We start from the raw sequence: 19,527 nt of genomic DNA on the forward strand, positions 1-19,527 counted from the left end.
TGCCCAAGGTCACTGAGTGGATTTCCATGGCTGAGCAGATATTCAAATCCTGGTCTCCAGGGCCGTAGTCCAACACTCAAACCACTACACCACACTGGCTCTCAACTAGGGTTGAATACATAAGGACTATTGCTTATGGGACTGAGGGAAACTAGAGTTTGAATCCCAGGATTCTGTAGGATAGAGCCCTGGTACTTAAAGTGGTAGTCAAACTGCATTATTTCTACTGTGCAGATGTACCCAGTCTCCCCCAAAAATATTTGCTAGTTGAAGCTGCCACTTGGGTTGCGTGTATAATCCATCCATGCTCAAGTAGTGGCTAAGGTAAACATGGTGGGGACGTGCCAAAACTATTCCATTAGGGTGGTTTTTTTTGTGGCATAGAGGAGTGCCAGTGCTTTCAAGACCTGGATTCCCCTCCTACACAATGGAAGTAGCCCTACCCTGGAGGGAATGTGTCTGGGCCCTTTTCCAGTGAAGGCACCGGGTGCAGCTCCAATCTGTTGTGGGTTTGGCACTGCGGCATGCACTAGAATTTCACCAAGACTGTTCGACTGGCTAATTGCTCCCAGCCAATTCCCAGACAGTATCCTCGATGCATCGCTTGCTTGCAGGAAGAAGGCAGAGTTACACTTACAGCGCGATGGGGGGAATTTCAGTGGCCTTTGGAAAGAGAACAGAGAGCTGCCGCGTTATGTAATTGGGTCTTTATTTACAAATTAATTGAAACTGTGATTGTTTAATTGCTCGTGTGATTTTTCCTTCAAGGAGCAGGCATAGCAAAATTGGCGGCTCTTCAGCAAGGAAGGAAACAAGCTCCTATATAATTAGCCTGAAACTATGCAATTAAATTCTTATTAATACCCTCAAACAGCAGGGACCAATTCAGGCCTTTAATTAGTGATTAACATGAGACAGGGCGAGATTGAGCTGTAACAAAAACTGCCTTGGCGGCTCGTGGTTACGGTGCAAGTTTTTAGATGCTCTTCCTCCCCTCAACTTGGGAGGGAAGGCAAAGAATATGCAAAGGACGTGTTTGGTGGTAGGAGATCAAGCACAGTCATGTTGAGGAAGGAGTCAAGGCAGCCTTGCCAATCCCCCTGCTTAGGATGGTAGACTAGTTGTTGCGGTGCTTCTTCAGGCTGCCTTCGCATTTGCTTTTATCACAGAAGATGCCATCTCCCAACCTGGGGTTATGCAGTGATCCGTGAGTCAGGCACACGGCTGACCTGGGTACTTCTTTATTTAATTTGTATCACACCTTGAAAAACTAACAGGAACAGGGTAGTAAATGAGGACAATGGTCCTGAACAGACAGGCCAAAATAAATCTGCTTTGGGTCACTTTGGAGGTATGCTGTTTAAATGACACATGCATCTTAAGAGTCCAGAAGCCTTGCCAAAGCTGCACTCCAGTCCTTAGGCCTGGAGCATAGCTTTGGGGCAGCTTCCGGCCTCTTAAGACGCATGCATCATTTAAACAGCATACCTCCAAAGTGACCTAAAGCAGCTTTATTTTGACCTGTCTGTTCAGGCCCAAGCAGTTGGAAAATAGCCATTCATAGAACAGTCGGCCTCCACATTTGCGGCTTTGACTTTTGATTATTTACGGATTTGATTATTAAGTTCTTTCTAGGAATGTCTTGGTCCTCTAAGTCTATGACCAACTTTTGCCAGAAGTTGCACTGGGAGACCTAGAGATTCCTAGAGAGAACATTTCTCTAGGCATTTCTGCTGCTACTGCGTGCCTTCAAGTCATTTCTGACTTACGGCAACCCTAAGGCGAACCTAAGATGGGGTTTTCTTAGCAAGATTTATTCAGAAGGGGGTTGCCTTTGTCTTCCTCTGAGGCTGAGAATATGTAACTTGCCCAAGGTGCTGCTGATTGTGGATGGCCTCTGGATTCTCCTTTCTTTGCTTCTTTCCATTTAGACTTGATTTGGCTTGGAGAGTCTGTTTGGACACAGGGTGCCTTCAAACAGTGGATTGTCCTTTTTGGAGCAAAGACACACGGTCACCTAGTTTTGAGTCTGTCTCCTTGGTTGTAAAAATAGTTTTTAAATGATGGTTTGTAGACTTTTCCTGGATATTCGGTGTGCATATGGGTGCCTTATAGAAATGTAAGTGTTGCTATTGCTCTGAGGCTAGGATGCAGCAAGGGCCTTTTTGGAAGGGATGTGGAGAACATTACTCCAGCCATCAGAAAGCTGTTTAAACTTTCCCCATGGGCTTTGCAGCTGTTTGATCTCCAAGCAGTTTGCCGCCACCTCCCCAAGCTTTCTTCTCTTACAAGGGAAAGATGCTTAAAGGGAGCAGAAGTCTCCCTGCTGCAAGCCATACAGGGATAGGGTGCGGAGTAAGAGTTGAGTTAGAGAGAGGAAATTTCGTGCAAATGGTAAGCAAGCAGGCCTGGCTGTTAAATCGTAGGTTGACACATTAATGAATTTTGCAGCATGCCTGGAAAAACTCTCACCTAAGCCTGGAGTTGACCAGAGAAGAGAAAGGAAGGAAAGAGGTGATGCGAGGGCAAAGGAGGACATTGTTAGGTATTTCTGGAGGGGACCTTGTTCCCGTTACCTTTTTGTGACGGTGTGTGACCAGGAGCTGGCAATGCTCTCTCTGGTTCTATATAAAAGAGGGGGAAATATCATCAAGTGTAGATCCCTCCATTGTTTTTTGTGGCCAATTGGGGGGGGGGGGAGAGACCGGGGATGGGGAGGAGGGAAAGCCAGCAAAATGGCTTTAACAGCTCCTGCTATTTCTCCCCCACCTCTCTCTGCTTCATTACTTGGCCACAGCTGGTACTGTTAATAGCTCTGGCAGCAGCAAATAACTGAAAGAGCATCCCTGCCCCCTCGCTTGGTCCCAGACCCATTCAAGGCGGGTGGTCTTTGCATGGGCATGGGGCAGGGGCTGCGGATGAAACAGGCTGCCTGGAGAAGAAGCAGGAGCCCATATGAATCAGGAATCATTTTCCCCCATTTCTTTTGGGGGTCTGTGCTTCTTTGGCCAAGGTGAGCCAGTGCTCCTATCCATACTGTGACTTAGGATGCATCTACACTGTAGAAATACAGTAAGCCCTCTGCATCCACTGATTTTTTTTTTTTAATCAATAGATTCCATCATCTACAGCTTCAGAATATTAAAAAAATATGCAGATTCCAAAAAGCAAACCTTGGTTTTGCCATTTTATATTAGGGATATTTTTTTTACTATGTAATTGCATTTAATGGGACTTGAGCATCCACAGGTTTTGGTATCCAAGAGGGTCCTGGAGCCAAACCCTGGCAGATACCAAGGGACCACTGTAATGCCATTTGATACCACTTAACTGCCATGTACAGAATCCTGGGGTTTGCAGCCTTGGGAGGCATGGCACTCTTTGGCAGAGACCTTGTAAGACCAGGGTGACCAGGCATCCTCCTTTTCCTGGACACGTCCTACATTGCAACCTGCCACAACAAACTACATTTCCCAGAATTCCATTGCCTTGAGTTAAAATGTTGTCAAACCAGATTATTTCAGCAGTGTGGATGCAGCCAGAGCTTAAGCCAGCCAACTGTGGTTTGCTATGTTGATCAAATTGGGCAAACTAAGATTACTGCAAGCTGGTTTTTCTTCTAAACACAACTGGGAACTACGCAGGGAAATGAAGGCAAATTATAGTCTACTGTCTGAAGCCATTGTTTCCCTGATTTGTATGTCATGGTAACTGCAGGGGTTTGTGAAGTTTATGCAAGGAATTTATGCCAAATCAGAGTTCAATGTGAAGTTGAAGGCTTTCACGGCCAGCTTCAATAGTTTCTTTTGTGGGTTTTTCAGGCTATGCAGCCATGTTCTAGAAGAGTTTTTTTCCTGACGTTTCAGGGTTCATTAGGGGAAGAGGGAATACAGTAGCATCAGTCATGCCCTGATAGTAATAGCATTTACATTTCTATACTGCTTAATAGTGAAATCTCTAAGCGGTTTACAATCTGTAAACCAATTACCCCCAACAAGCTGGGCATTCATTTTATCGACCTACAAAAGGATGGAAGAATGAGTCAACCTGGAGCCCTCTTGGACTGAACTCACAATGTTGTGGCTACAGTACCAGCATTTAACTATTGTGCCATCAGGGCTTCCTGATGACCAGCCAATAGTTTGACAGTGAGATAAACCATTGTTTCATGCTCCATCTGCAAATTATCAGATAAAAGAAAACTTCCTTGTGACTTACTGGTATGACCTGACCTCAGAGCATAGAATAATTACTTGTAGATGTGCCAGCTGACAGAGTCTTGGGATTGTGGTCCAAAAGAGTAATTTATCTATGTTTTGACCTCCCATGTAATTTATTCATATTTTGACCCAATCCACATATCTATTTTTAATCCAGAATTTGAGAAGCCTGGATGGTAAAAGCACTTTTTTTGCTTATTTCTTTCTTCCGTTCCTTCTCTTCCCTGTAGCCTGCAACTGTAATCTTCATGCCCGCCGCTGCCGTTTCAACATGGAGCTCTACAAACTCTCAGGGCGGAAGAGCGGAGGTGTCTGCCTCAACTGTCGCCACAATACTGCTGGGCGGCATTGCCATTACTGCAAAGAGGGATTCTACCGGGACATGAGCAAATCCATCACTGACCGTAAGGCCTGCAAAGGTAAGAAGCCATAAACTCTCCTTATCCTTCTGATGATCATCTTTCTTAGGTGGCCATGATGTTCAGAGGGGGTGATCAGGATCATAGAATCACAGAATCATAGGATTGGAAGGGACCCATTGAACCATCGGGTCAATGCAGAATTTCCAACTAGAGCATTCCCATCAAGCTGCCATTCAGACTCTTTTTGAAGATGTCGGAGACCCCACCACTTCTCATGTGCATTTGGTGGGAACATGGGAGAAGGCCTTTTCAGTGGCTGACCCCACGTTAGAGTGGCTCCCTCCCTACTTTCTTTACACAGACAAGCATTTCACAGATGGACTGATGATATAAGGCCCATCTTACACAATGCACTGGATATTGCTAATTCCCCCCCCCCTCTCTCTCTCTGTGTGTGTGTGTGGTTTTTTTTTAATGTATGTTTTAACCTGGTTTAAATTTTTTCTGATTGTGTAATTTAACTTTTGTATTTTGTGGATTTTTAAAAATGATTTTTAATCACTGTAAATCGTTTTGAGTCGCAAACTGGGGGAAAGTCAGGGTAGTAGTACAGTGGCCCTTGTTACACGCTGGGGTTTGGTTCCAAGATCACCCATGGATAATAAAATCCATGTATGCTCAAGTCCCATTATATATAATGACATAGCAAAATAGTGTCCCTTATACAAAATGGAAAATCAAGGTTTGATATTTGAAATTTATACTTTTTTTAACATTTTCAAACCGTGGATGCTTGAATCCATGTATAAAAAATCCATGTATCAGATGGGCCGACTGTAGTAGTAGTACAATGCGCCCTTTGTTTATGCGGGGGACCCATTCCGGACTCCCCCACTTAAAACAATAATGCGTATGCTCAAGCCCCATTTAAATGAATGGAGCTCATGCATGCGGCGGCAAGGCGGCACAGTGGTGTGCACGCACCACCTGAGTGCACCCCATTCATTCCTATGGGATGCGCCGCCCCTTCCTCCCTGTGCAGCTTTCAGCCTATGCTGAAAGCCGTGTAAAGTGTGCCCACATATGACATGGACACACTGTAATAATAGCAGCTTGCTGAATTGCTCTTACTATCAAGATGTTCAATCGAAATCTACTCTCCTGTAACTTAACACTGTTAACAAGTCTGCTCCCTTCTCTTTGTGGTAGATCAGGAAGGGAGATCAGTATGTAACAGATAATTTGAAAATATTAAAATGCTTTGAGGAATTCTGTATGAGTTATTTGAGGTATTTAAATACTACAATCATACAGTAGCATCAGAAGGGTTGGCATCACCCAGTGTGGCAACTCATAAATGCTTGAAGCCATGTCTCCCTTCTCAAACTACTTCAAAACCAAAAATGCAAAGTGAGACAGACTGAACACTGCCTTCAAGTCATTTCCAACTTATGGAGACCCTATCATGGGGTTTTCTTGCCAAGATTGGTTCAGAAGAGGTTAGCAATTGCCTTCACTCGAGGCTGAGAGCATGCAACTTGCCCAAGGTCACCCAGTGGGTTTCCTGGTGGAGCTGGAAATTGAACCCTGGTCTCCAGAGTTGGACTACGACTCCAGAGTTGGATTATGGCCTGACTTCCCCTGAGCCTAGAGTTGTTGGGAGGACAAGGTGAGGAAGCATGGCATAGTAGTTTGAGTGTTGGACTACCACAAACCACTATGCCACACTTTCTCACTCTACCCTCCCAACAACTCTGGCATATGAGAAGTCAGGTCCAAGATCCCCAAGTAGTTTCCTGGCACAGTTGGGACTTGAAGCTGGATCTCCCAAGTCTCAGCACTACAAGTCCAACACTCTAACCACTATACTACATTGGCTTCCATTTGTGTTATTGTGCCGCTGTATTGTAGATTCTTCCCAGAGCAGAGCAGCTATATTTGTTGAGGAGAAAAAAGACCAATAAAGGCCAATAATAATGCAATCCTATGGATATTTACTCAAATGCAAGTCTCAGTTCAGTAGGATGTGACCTATACTAAGCCTAACTTGTGCAGCTTTGTGTGTTTTTAAATAGTGTGTCCTAAATCTCTCTTAGAATAGACCCATTGGATCAATTGTTGAATGGTGACTCAACACTAGAGTAAAATACATTGGACTAAAGGGTATACTTTAGTAGGAACTATGGTTAAGATTCAGGCCTAGATCTGAATGAATTCAAAATTTTCCTTGGAAATTATTTTTATTGGAACACATGCACATATTTCTAAGATGTCACAACTCGCTCGCATGCACTACTTTGATATTATTTTGATCTTTAGAAGGGGGAAAACACATGGCACTGAAAAGTGTTAACATGCTAATTTTAGTGTGCCTGAAGAGCTGTGGACATAAGTATGCGCACTTTTCAGGGATAGTTCCTTGGGGAAAAATTCAATGGCAGCTTTGATTTTAATATTGCCCTGGTTATTGTAGCCTTTCCAGTTGCTCAGTTTGGCTTGCATTGTGTTCACTCATTATGTTACTAATTAATTTTATGAAATCAGTCGTTTCTCAAAATAGGAGATTTTCCGTGGAAAAATACACCAGTGGCTTCAATAGCAATTTTCCAGAAAATTTAATTTTCCACCCCGCGTCACTCATATCAGAGCCAGGGCCATGGACAGCAGGAGGGGGAACCAGCGCATGGCCTATGCTCCCCCAACAGCCTTCTGATGTAGCCAGGAGCTTCTGCTGGGGTCCAGAATATTGCAGGCAATGGTTTCATTCTGCTTGAAAGCCAAGAAATGGTTCTTCGCTTTCTGGTATGGATCCAATATCACAGCTTGAAAAACTGAACTTTGGGGACCACAAACCCCAGAATATCCCAGCTGGCATGGCCATTCCGGGAGCTGTAAACCAAATCTTCCAACTGGAAGTGAGCAGCACACACTTTCTAACTGTAACCACTTGACATGGAATAGTCCTGATTTAATCCTTTGTTACTCTACTTTTTCAAGTGCTTTTAAAATGTCCCAGTTTCTCTCTCTTCCTCCTGCTCTCCTCCTTTGACTTGGGTTACTTTGGTTGCTGCTAAGTGAGCTAAAACTGCAAAGTAGTTTGCACTCTTACTCAGCAGGGAATAGAGGAGAGGAGAGGACAGAATTTTGCCCTTCCCAGTAGAGTCAGGCAAAAGCAAACTGCTGCAGTGCCTCCTAGCTTCTGTGTTCTTCTTCATTAATAACTTTCACCACCTTGGCCATACTCTGATGTTTCTTGGTCGTATATGTCCCAGTTTTCATCTGTGTATTATTGGAGGCTATGGATCAGACATTCTTTTCGGGGTTTGACAAGTTGGATTTGGGAAGTCCTACAAACCTCTCCCATGCTTAAAAAACACTACTTCTAGTTACCTCCAGGAGAAAGAGGACTCCTGAGGGGTCTTGGGGGTTGAAGGGCTGCAAAAATAGCTTTGGGTTCCCCTAAACCGCAGGTCACTTAAGTCTTTGGAGGGAGCAATATTTGACGTTGCAGTTGGAAAGCCATACTGTATTACAGAGGCAAAGAAGTTGCCCAGTTTGCCTTGAAGAAGGCAAAGAAATAATTGATTATAAAGATTCACAATGGACCTTCAACATTTACTTGGCTTAAGGGTACAGGACCCCCATGAAAGTGGAAAGACCCACAAATAAAATAACATTATTTTTTTAATCTGAGAGAATACTTCTATTGGAGTCTCTAGGTCCTCCAGCACTACTCTATGGTCAACACCTGCCAGAGGTTGACCATAGAATTGTGCTGGAAAACCCACAAACGTTGCCCTCCAGTGCAACTTCTGGTGAAGGTTGACCATTGGCCACAGAGTCACACTGGAGGACCTAGAGATTCCTACAGAGAACGTATTAGTCAAATCCACTAATAATCAAATTCACAAATGTCAAAGCTGCAAATGGGAGGGGAACTGTATTCTTTATCTATTATAAAGGGGGCAATTATTTCTCAATGTGCCTCTATAAATTAGCATGTGCAAAAATTTAAGGATATTAGTGCCTTCTTTTTTGTTTAGCAATGGCCCAAGATGGCCAACCTAGCAGGTCAGTTGCCTTCAAGCAATTTAATGTGATCTGTAATCTATGCTACTTTGAGCTACTTGGCATAAATCAATGGACATTTACTCAAGAGTAATTTATACTTCATTCTGTTGACCTTACTCTCCAGCATGTGTGTTTGGCCTTTTTGCCTTAATGCAGTGTTCCCCAATTTAGTATCCTCAACATGTTGTTGAACAAGAGTTGCCATCAACCCCAGCTAACTTGGCCAGTGGTGGAGGAATCATGGAAGTGCAAAACATCTGGCATTCATTAGTTTGGGGACATCTGTCTTAATGTCTCATCCTCCATGTAGGTTCCAACTGTTGCAGACAGGGCCCAGTGATGTTCATCTTAGCAAAACCAGCTGTGACATTCCAGTCTTCGCACTAAGCTGGTTGTCACTAATTCCCAGCCTGAGGAAAGCGCTTGGAGAATCTGATTCATTCCCTTTCAAAGATCACGACTGGGACGTTGTTGGATGTTTTCCTTGTTTTCCAATCTTGATGCCCATGCCAGAGCAGGGCAGCCATAAACAAACTGAGGTGACCTCAGCTGTACTCCTTCTTCTTTGGCTTCAGGTTTCTTTCATGCTATTAGCCAAGCTGGGTGATTATTTCCATATAACAAATCTCTGGTGTTGCCCCCTGTGTTCAGTCTTACACATGTCAACTCACAAGTCAGCTCCACTGGGTTAAGTGGGGTCTAATTCCTATTGAATGCAATAAGAATTATTTCCATCCCCCAAAAAGCATACTTCCAGGCCCCAGTAAAGTAGTGTCTTTCTATGCAACTTCAAACAGACTTGATCAGTTACTGTATATACTCATGTATAAGTCTAGAAACTTAGGTCAAAAATATTTACCCAGAAAACCTGAGTTGACTTATCCCTGAATCAATGCAAGTACTACTGTATATCTTAATGTTGGTTTAAAAGAAGGAACCATCCCCTGGTGAAAGGTAAGAGTATAATCTGTCCTGGAAGCACTGATCCCTTCTACTCTCTCATCCATTGAACCTTTACAGTAAGCACAAATAGTTACATCTGCTGGAATTTTGTAAGTTCTTTGATATTGTTTCCCTTTGCTTCATCCTTTAGATCTTTTGTAACACAGCCCTAGGTTTTACCTTTGAGTCACATCAAAATGCATAATTTTGGCCCCAAAACAACCTTACATGACCAGTTGCCATTCTGGCTGGAGGATTCTCAAGCCCTGACTGAGACTGTACATGTGCATACAGATAATATGCTCTATAGCTATTAAAAATTCCCTTTCAGCTGTCAGATTGTTTCATGATGTCCATTTTTATTAACAAAATGTGCCAATTGGCATCAAGTGTATCTAATGATTTCTATGTCTAGATGCATATTTAGGCTGACATTCTACTGGGTCACTATACCAATGAGCAAAAGAGAAAAGGCCACAGGGGCAGTGGTGGTGAAATATAGAGCCAACATAGCCAATGACTGACCAGGGAAATCTGGAAACTGTAGTCCAAAAAAGTAACTTTTCCAACTTCATCTTTCTTGAGATGAAGTATAGAGCTGGAAAGCTGCAGTGCCACAGAGAGGCTGGCCTTTTAAAGCCAAAACTGATGAGGAGAGAACATTTCAGTCAGGATCCAAACCTTGGCAAGGTATAGAAACTGAATGTCAAAATGGGGGCATTTTTTCCTTTTGACTCTGACTATATGAACTTGGGGCAAGGTGCTGCTGCTTTTTATCTGACTGAACAAAGGATAACCAATGATCATGTTTTCCGTATACATATTTTTGACCTAAATTTCTAGACTTATACATAAGTATATACAGTATTTTAAGTCCCAAAGTATTGTTCAACCCCACCCACAAGTCAAACTGCAAATTACCAATATTCAAAGCATGAAGTTGTCAAAAAAATACCAGTTCAGCTTTTGTTTTTGTTCATGCTTTCAATTTATCAGCATGTAGGTTGTGATATCAGCACTGGGGAGTTGCCGGTTTGGGCTGCGTTGTGTTGCTGCTTTATTTTTGCAGTAATTGTATCTGCTTTAGTTTATTAACATTTTGCACCTGGAAGAAATTCTCTGGCAGATCATAACAGCCTGTAGCCGGGCCACACGATCGGGCAGAAGGAGCCAAACGTTTCTCTTTGAAGGAGCGATTGGCGTTGGGTGCCGTGGATGGAAAGCCTTTTCCCGGTGCCTTCTTGCATTACCTTGAAAAATCCCAATCTGCCTTAAGGGAGTAGATGGAACGTGGATGGTGCAGCAAGGAGAAACTTCACAATTTTAACAAGGTTCTCATAAAGTGCAAGGCAGCAGTGGCAGATGGAGTGTAGCCAGAGTCTGGCATGGCTAGGCAAGTGAGCCCTGCATCCCAGCCAGGCCATTAGGAAATGGAGAACTAATCATTTTATATCACCCAAGCAAGTAAGTTGGCAGGGCTTCGCTCTTGTGTGCCTCATTTCTATACTATCCTGTCTCCAATAGCTTAAAGATTTCAAGCTCTTCCCCCACCTGCCAGTGCTGTGGTGCCTTTTTAAAGCTCTGCCATGATCGTTGCATTGGAAATGGGGGCCGCCAATTTCTCCCGGAGCCAAGTGGTTAAGAGCGGCAGAAGGGCTGCTTAAAACTTTTGATGGCACCAGGAGGATTGGCCTTTGCGGCAAAGTGGTAAGCCATCTCATACTCGGCGAGAGGGCAGACAGCGTTTCCCAGATCCAGTTTGAATGATCATTGTGGAGAAAAGATAAGAGCAGGAGCTGTGAGTATTCCTGGATCAATCTGGTCAATGTAGCCAAGTTAAGCAATCTGAACCCAAGTCTTTGTAATTCAACAAAGTTTTTATATAATCATTTTTAGCTTTTTTCTTCTTGTTTTGCTTTCACAAAAAATTTCTCGCTCCCATGGCTGAGCAGGGATTCAAACCCTGGTCTCCAGAGTCATCGTCCAATGCCCAAATTCAAATACGATGCCAAACAGGATTCAGCCATGGCATCTCTTTTCCTGTAGCTTGCATCCATTGCTCCGGGTCCTGTTCCCTGGAGCAGCAGAAAACAAGCTTGCTCCCTCCTCAATATGGCATCCCTTCAAATATTTAAACAGGGCTATCATATCATCCCTTAACCTTCTCTTCTCCAGGCTAAACATCCCCAGCTTGAGATTCCACCTCAACATTAGGAGGAACTTCTTGACATTAAGGGCTGTCCGACAGTGGAACACACTCCCTCCTCGGTGGGTAGTGGAGTCTCCTTCCTTAGAGGTCTTTAAACCAGGGGTAGGCAACCTTTTTGAGCTGGGGGCCGGGTTGCTGTCCCTCAGACAACTGGGGGGCCGAAGCCAAAAAATAAATAATTTTTAAAAAATTTAAAAATTAAATATATAAATAAACCAGGACAAATGTAGGACAAAATTTTCAAATGGAAGACACTTTTTTTAAAAAAATGGAGGACACGAGAAAAAATTTGCTGATTTTTTAAAAAATGTTAATATAAATGCATGTTTCTGAGGCTTCTATAGACAATTGCCCCCCAAAGGCCCCGGAGGCAATCGGCGGCAGGACCAGGCTGGGGCCGGTCCCAAGGCCTTGCCGGGCCGCATCCGGCCCGCGGGCCGTACGTTGCCTACCCCTGCTTTAAACAGAGGCTGGATAGCCATCTGTCTTGGATGTTTTGATTTAGATTTCCTGCATGGCAGAATGGGGTTGGACTGGATGGCCCTTGCGGTCTCTTCCAACTCTGTGATTCTATGATTGTATTCTTTAGGTCCTTTGTTATATGCCCCTAAATTTTAGCCTCAGTTTATCCACAGATTGTATCAAAACCCATAATTTTAACCTCAAAACTTGCCCTTGACTTATACATGGGGTCAACTTATAGTTGAGTATATACAGTACTGCTCACCCCTCTCTTTAAACATTCTTCCTTGGGGAGGTGGTCTATAAACAATATTGCAGAGAGGATTCTGGTCCACCAAACTGAGAACTTGGTATAATGAATTTTTTGAATTACAACTCGCAGAACCAAGTGGTCATACTGAGTAGAAGAATCCAAGAGCTGTAGCCCAAAAAGTAACTCTTTTTGTACTTTTCTCCTACCCTGATGGTGTAATGGTTCCATTTTTTACTCTCTTGGGTACCACTATAACTACTGTGTTTCCATCACAAATATTCATTCCCTGTTTCTTGATCTTATCAACCTCGGCAGATATGCTGAAGCTGCATTTCATTCTACCAGACGCTGGTCATTGCTAGGGCAGCCTTCTCCCTAACCCGCTTTCCTTCAATCCACACAGATTCCTCAAAAGCAGCTGTGAGTGAGAAATATGCCCTGAATAGTGCAACCCAGCACAAAAGAAAAATAGCAGGGCAGATTGTGAACTTGTCAGTTTGTGGTTTCATTGGGGGGGGGGGAACCCTGAGTCATATCCTCTGTGGGGCTGGGAAGGAATTTCTGGAGCTGCTTCTACTGTGAAAGTTTCCCTCCCTCTTTCCCTTTCCTATACTCTCCCTCACACACACACACCTTTCAACGTCTTGAGTTTTTTGAAGCTTGCTGGCACAGGTCCTTCTTACACTGGCCTGTTTTTCCATCCCTTCAAACATGTTGTTTCTCTCCAGGGGCCAAGAATTGTGGTCCCATTGTCTGCCGATGTTGTGCATGGATGATGCTATGACAGAACCCATGTTTTGCAGTCAGAGATGGGCAATTGTGCGCAAGATACATATACGATATAAAAGAGTTTTCACTGCTCCACATATAACAAAAGGAATGTTCCCAGAGAGATTTTTGAACCCTAGAGAACTGACTTTTGGTAAGTAGATGTGTTGCTTTCATGTATCCACACTAATGGAAATCTGTAAAGATATGAAAGACTGTATTGCCTCACCTTTGAAAATTTAGGGCAAGGAACACGATTTGCATCTTTCTGGATCCTATTACATTACATGCTGCTCCCACGATAGTATAAATATGCATTAAATATGAGGCCTTAATGTCATTCTGTACTGCATCTGAAGAAGGGGGTTTATATTTGCAGAAGCTCATGCTAAAATAAAACCAGTTAGTCTTAAAGGTGCTGCCACATTTCCTTTTTCCCACTCTTTCTCTTTCTTCCTCCTTTTTATGCTGCAAGAGACCACATCTTAGAAAAATTCTTAGTGGAAAGTTTCATTAAAACGGTTTTTGTGTGTGCTGTTATCCACATTCCGCACTTTTAAAGGGCATCTATGTTAAGAATTGCTTATCCTTTTATATAGCAACACAAAATATTAGACTTTTGAAAACATTGCAAACTGCTTCAGGATTCACCAGGAATTTTTGAGATGGTGTGGTGGGAGTGAGGGGACTGTTGTGTGCATTATTGATCAGCACTTTGGAAGGTGTGACCAGAGTGTTCACACATGTAGAGCCATAGGATCTTTTGGCTTTTTGGATCTGCATTTTGGATGCTATGTAAGTCTTCAAAAACCCGGTCAGCAAAAAATACAATAGGGCCCAAAAATGAACCGTAGCAGAGAAAACTTGATGGTAACTGACTCTGCTTTCAAGGCTACTTTTCAACAGTGGAAGAGGAGAAAAGGCAGAACAATGAGAAGCAGAAACCATTTCTTTTCATTGAGAGATCAAATCACTTTTCTACTTTCATAGAAAGAGTCAGAGTGTGCTAGTCCAGTGGCCATGCTGGTTGGGAGGATATCCGTATAAAGAACTTTTCCACATTCTAGGATTACTTTCCCACCTTCTAGGATTGTCTAACACCTAAACAAAAAAGTAAGAAAACATGAAGAGACCTGCCAGATCAGGCCTATTTTGTCCAGATCCTGTTTTTTATGATGGCCAAAGCATATGCCTCTGGGAAGCCCATCATCAGGAAATTGAAGACAGCACTTTCCTAGTCATGAAAGTAGTATATGTGCTACCTCTGATCCTGGTGTTTGCATACAACATTCAAGGCCAGTACCCATCAATAAACTTACCATCCATGAATTTGTCTGACAATCTTTTAAAACCACATAACAGCCCATGTTTGAAAGGTAGCTGTGCATTCAGAGGGACAGGAACATGGAGATAACATAAATCAGAAGTAACCTAGACAGACACAAAGGTGGAGGACCCAGCAGCGCTAACAGAGAACCATTGGAGGGGCAACAGTGGACAGCTATAAACCTTTGTACTGAAGATACTGGTGACCCCTGACACCTTGTGGCCTGAGATACTGAACTCTGGACCAACACTGATGACTTTTGAGTATAAGTTGGGGCTTCAAGAGAATTACTGTCCATGGAGTCAGTGTGCCAACACCAGCAGTATGTCCACCATGAAATGAAATGAAATGAAATTTTATTTATATACCGCCGTTCCAATGATCACAGCGGTTTACAACAAAATAAGATACATCACAATACAGGTGAGCTGTTGAAGAGATTCTGTGAGCCCCCCCCCCCAATCAAATGCCTGCCACTTAAAGGCTTGTCTTTTTGTGTTAAGGTATTGAACATGAGAGGGACACCCTTGCCTAAGGGTTTACTTAAGCTTCAAGTCTCATTGGTGCAGGTTGCTCACTCAGAGCATTCCCAGGTACCATCCAGGTCATCATACTCTCTATAAGCTGCCATTGCTGGCATGATAATGGCAGGAATATCTGAGCAAGAGAAGCTGACAACAGCATAAACTGTGCAAAGTCAGTGATCTAACTTCCACAGAAGCCCTGGGTCCCAGAGGTCTCTGCACATGGGTCATGCAGCCAGGGCGAAATCGCCAACAGCAGAAGCCCACCAACCCTTTCAGGCATCAGGCCCCTTTACGAGAAAAGGACTTCAGTTTGGATCTGCCACTACATCTCATGGCAATGAAACCCTTAAATTATGTGATGCAAAGGAGGTCCTCCCTGTTGTCTCTTCTGAATCTGCTGCCAAACAGCTCCATTGGATGACCACAATATGGCGAGGAAAATGTGCTTGCTAGGAAGTTAAGTCTCCTGACTCCACACGTGATTACCCTAACTTGAATGTGAGTTAGCCAGATATTTTCTGGCCCGACTTCTTTCAGTAATGTTCTGAACCAGTTATTTACCTTTCCCCCATATTTCTTGGCATTGCTATAGCCAGGCACAGTGGAAACAGAAGCTCTTGTTACTTAGCGTATGTTCTTTGCTCAGGATTTAGGAGTCTTCCTTGAAGATATCCTTCTTTATCCTATGCCACACATGCACACGCAAGCTGCCAATTGTGGGGAAGGGGTGGGAGGGGAATTAGGAACTTACCCAGGAAGACTTTAGGCTGTCTGTGTAGGAAGAGTCAAAGGGAAGAAGACTGGGTACATTCCCACCCACTCACACTCCCTGCTCCAATACTGGCGCTCATTCCATCTTCTAGAGGCACTTTCCCTCCCTTTTCTCAATTGAAATATATTCTGGCTTCCAGTCTCTAATCTGTACAGGCAAAGCAGAATCAGCTTGAAGTCTGTCAAGGCAAGCCCTGCTTTGAGATGTTCCCAGAATGTAATTGCGGATCATTAGGAGGTCACAATGCGCTACCATTAAGAGTTGATATGGCTGTGAAGGACAGCCAAACCACAAGCCTTCATGTCCCTGGGGTGGGATAATGGTGGCACAGCCGATGCACTCAGAAGAAATCGGTCAACCCTACATAGCGGGGCAATCTCTTGTTACCTGTCCATAGAGGCAAATAAGTATGTTCCTCTCACCCAACTCCCATTTCTTCTGTGGCACTCAGTGTCATTTTCTATGAGCTCCATGCAGCTGACAGGAGTGTTGCTCACTGTTCCAGGCTGAATGGCAGTCTCTGGTGTTCCGAAGGTGAGGAAGGGATTGGAGTCTGTAAATATATCCTGTGGGCACTGGTGCTGCCTAAGTAACAGCACAGAGGGATGCATTGTTCCAAGAGGAAGGATTGAGAGACACAGAGGAGCCTTCCTGGAGGATCCCCTAAGAATGTGGTATTGGAAGCACCCTTCAAACTGGGCCAAAGAAGAAAGATTCAGTGCAGATGGCACAGGGTTACTCATCTTGATGCTAGGCAGGGGATGTCCCCACTGGCACCTGACTAGGTGAACATCTAGCCAGGGATGCTGCCAGCCATGCACTGCCACCCACTGCCTCTGTGTCAACTGTAAACCAATGAACTGCAGATGACAGCCTTCTCAGTCAAATACCAGCTGGCTCTTTTCTGACCTCATCCACCTCAGGCCTGAAGCAGAGCTTGAAAAAAATCACTTTTTGGAACATCTCCCAGAAACCATGCCCAACACATTTCCTGATTTCTTGGGTTCCTCACTTCCCTTAGGCTGTTGCCCGTGTCACTGTCCCAATAAAGAGATGCCCCATGGACAGCTCTCAGAATCTCCTCTTGGCCAGGCCTCTGCTGTTGGAGTGGTCCTGTCATTACTATGCAAGATTTTGAGGTGGTGTATCTGAAACCCAAGGAGGATTCCTTCCTTTGGCCAAACAGCTGCCATGCTAGTTCACAAGGAAACACAAAAAACAATGAAATCATCATACTGTCATAGTAAAATCAAATAAAATTAACACACAATGAAGACCAGCAATTAAATGTAGCAGTCAGAACTATTTAAAATCTCAGAACTTAAAAAACACGGGAAAGCCAAGGAGTATTTGCTTGGTAATGAAAAGTCAGCATAGTAGAGAAGTCTCTCTGAAGAGGGAACTCCCAATACTGTGTCAGGAAAATAGCTGATCCATGTTCCCAGATAGGCCCAGACACCATGTAAGAGGTCCTTCTTCCAAACAGGGCCTTGTGGGTGAAGTGACCCAAGAAAGCACCTGAAGCAGTGAGAACCATTTTCTTTAGCCACCTTCTGCACCGGGTCTTGTTCTGCGGAAGGCCTCCTTAGATCGGGGCATTGAAGGGGAAGGCAGCAGTGTGTGTTCTTCCACCCGGCCTTGTACCACTGTTATTTTTAATGCCATTAATAGCTTTTCAGACTGCAGCTCTAATGCATTTTCTGTGCCTGAGCCAGGAGCTCAATCTAGTCAGGAGATTGTTCCAAACGGCAAGCTCTCCAAAGCGCAGGAGGCAGCATCTTGTCGAAGGCGCTGTCACATCCCAAGGATGTCTGGAAGGAGAAAGCTCTATTAAATCTGACAAATATCCCTAGCGATCCCTCCCCCCCCCAGTGGATAAATTATAAAGTGAACCTGATAATATGGAAAAGCTGGGCATATGGAAACACAAGACAAATGCTCAGACTGGGTTAATTGAATGCTTGTAACTGAAAAGCTATCTAAGGCATGTCTGGATATTAATCCCCATAACTTAACCAAAGCCATAAATGTGCACAGTATCCACTGAAGGCTGGCAAAGGAGCAGCAGCTAAGCTCTTAGAAGCAAAAATATCCTCAGCTCAAGGTGCAAGACAGGCTCTTTGGCAAATAGAACGTGATGATTTAAGTTTGGTGATGGCAGCTGTCAGCCCCATCTAAGATGGATCTGCTGCTCTGGCAAATAAGGGTGTATCTAGAAAATGTAGGGTGGCAGCACCCTATGAAGAGTTTTAGCTTCATCCTCATGATTAGAGCTGGAGAAGAAATCTGTTGGGTATGTAGAGTCAGTATGGTGTAGTGCTTTGAGTTTTGGACTATGACACTGGAGACCAGAGTCTGATTCCTGCTTGGCCGTGAAACATACTGAGTGACTTTGGGCAAGTCACCCAGTAAGGCCTTTGATAAGGTCTACCATTATATTCGGGCAATGATGCTAATAAAATGTGAGCTAGGCAATCAACTATTAGGTGGATTTGTAATTGGTTGACTGGTCGGACTCAAAGGGTGCTTGGCAATGGTTGCCCTTCATCCTGGAGAGAAGTGCCACAGGATTCTGTCCTAGGCCCAGTGCTAGTCAACATCTTGGAGGAAGGAATAGAGGGCATGCTTATCAAATGTGCAGATGACATCAAATTAGGCAGAGTAACAAATACCCCAGAAGTCAGGATCAAAATTCAAAACAATATTAATATATTATATAGCTGAGCCAGAGCTTTAAAAATGAATTTCTATGCTTAGGGTGAAAAAAAAATGAAATGCACAGATATAAGATGCGGGACGCCTGGCTTGACAACAGTACATTGGAAAGGGATCTAAGAGACCTAGTAGGAAAAGGCGACCAAAATGATGAAGGGTCTGGAAATATTGTTTTATTTTTTGTATAATTTTAATAAATTAAAACATCATAATAATACTGGATTCGATCACCAGGAGTCATTCCTAGGTGTCAGGTTTTGGCCAAGAAACCTCAGATCTGGGATGATCATGAAGTGGCCACCTCATAAGTCAAAACATGGCTGTTTACTAAAGCATGTGGGTCCTTATGCAAATCTGCCACATGTGTGTGGTTTCAAATTGGTTTAAACTATCTTAATGTTTTTAAACCTGTTTTCTGTTAAATCATTTAATGTGCTTTTAGCCTTTTAAAATTATTGTTCTTGGTTACACTGTTTTCACTTTGTCAGGTTGATCATATTGTTGTTAACCTGAGATCTTTAGATAGAGGGTGGGATATAATTTCTTTAACAAAAAAGAGCTGATATTAGCCCTGTTGAAATATTTGAAGGGTGTCATACTGAGGATGGAGCAAGCTTGTTTTCTGCTGCTCCAAAGAACAGGACCTGGAGCAGTGGATACAAAGAACAGGAAAAGGGATTCTACCGCAACATTAGGAAGAACGTCCTGACAGTAAGAGCTGTTTGACAGTGTAAAATGATGGTGTTTGCTTCTTTGGAGGTATTAAAAAAAGTCTGGATGGACACATGTTAAGAGTGCTTTGATTGTGTATTCCTGCATGGCAGGGCATTGAACTGGCCTTTGAGGTCTGTTCCAACTCAATGATTCTATGAATCTGTGATTATAAGTCACATGCTCTC

General features: G+C 43.5%; 1 protein-coding gene across 1 annotated transcript in view; it reads left to right on the forward strand.

Moving 5' to 3' along the window:
• NTN3 (netrin 3) overlaps positions 1-19,527 on the forward strand; it is a 65,991-nt gene that overhangs the window by 12,800 nt on the left and 33,664 nt on the right. The window contains exon 2 of the mRNA XM_042438083.1: positions 4,451-4,639. Within this exon, the coding sequence (XP_042294017.1) occupies positions 4,451-4,639 (189 nt within the window). The remainder of the gene's footprint in view (positions 1-4,450; positions 4,640-19,527) is intronic.

Source organism: Sceloporus undulatus, chromosome 8, assembly GCF_019175285.1.
Source record: "Sceloporus undulatus isolate JIND9_A2432 ecotype Alabama chromosome 8, SceUnd_v1.1, whole genome shotgun sequence".
Taxonomy (NCBI): Eukaryota; Metazoa; Chordata; class Lepidosauria; order Squamata; family Phrynosomatidae; genus Sceloporus; species Sceloporus undulatus.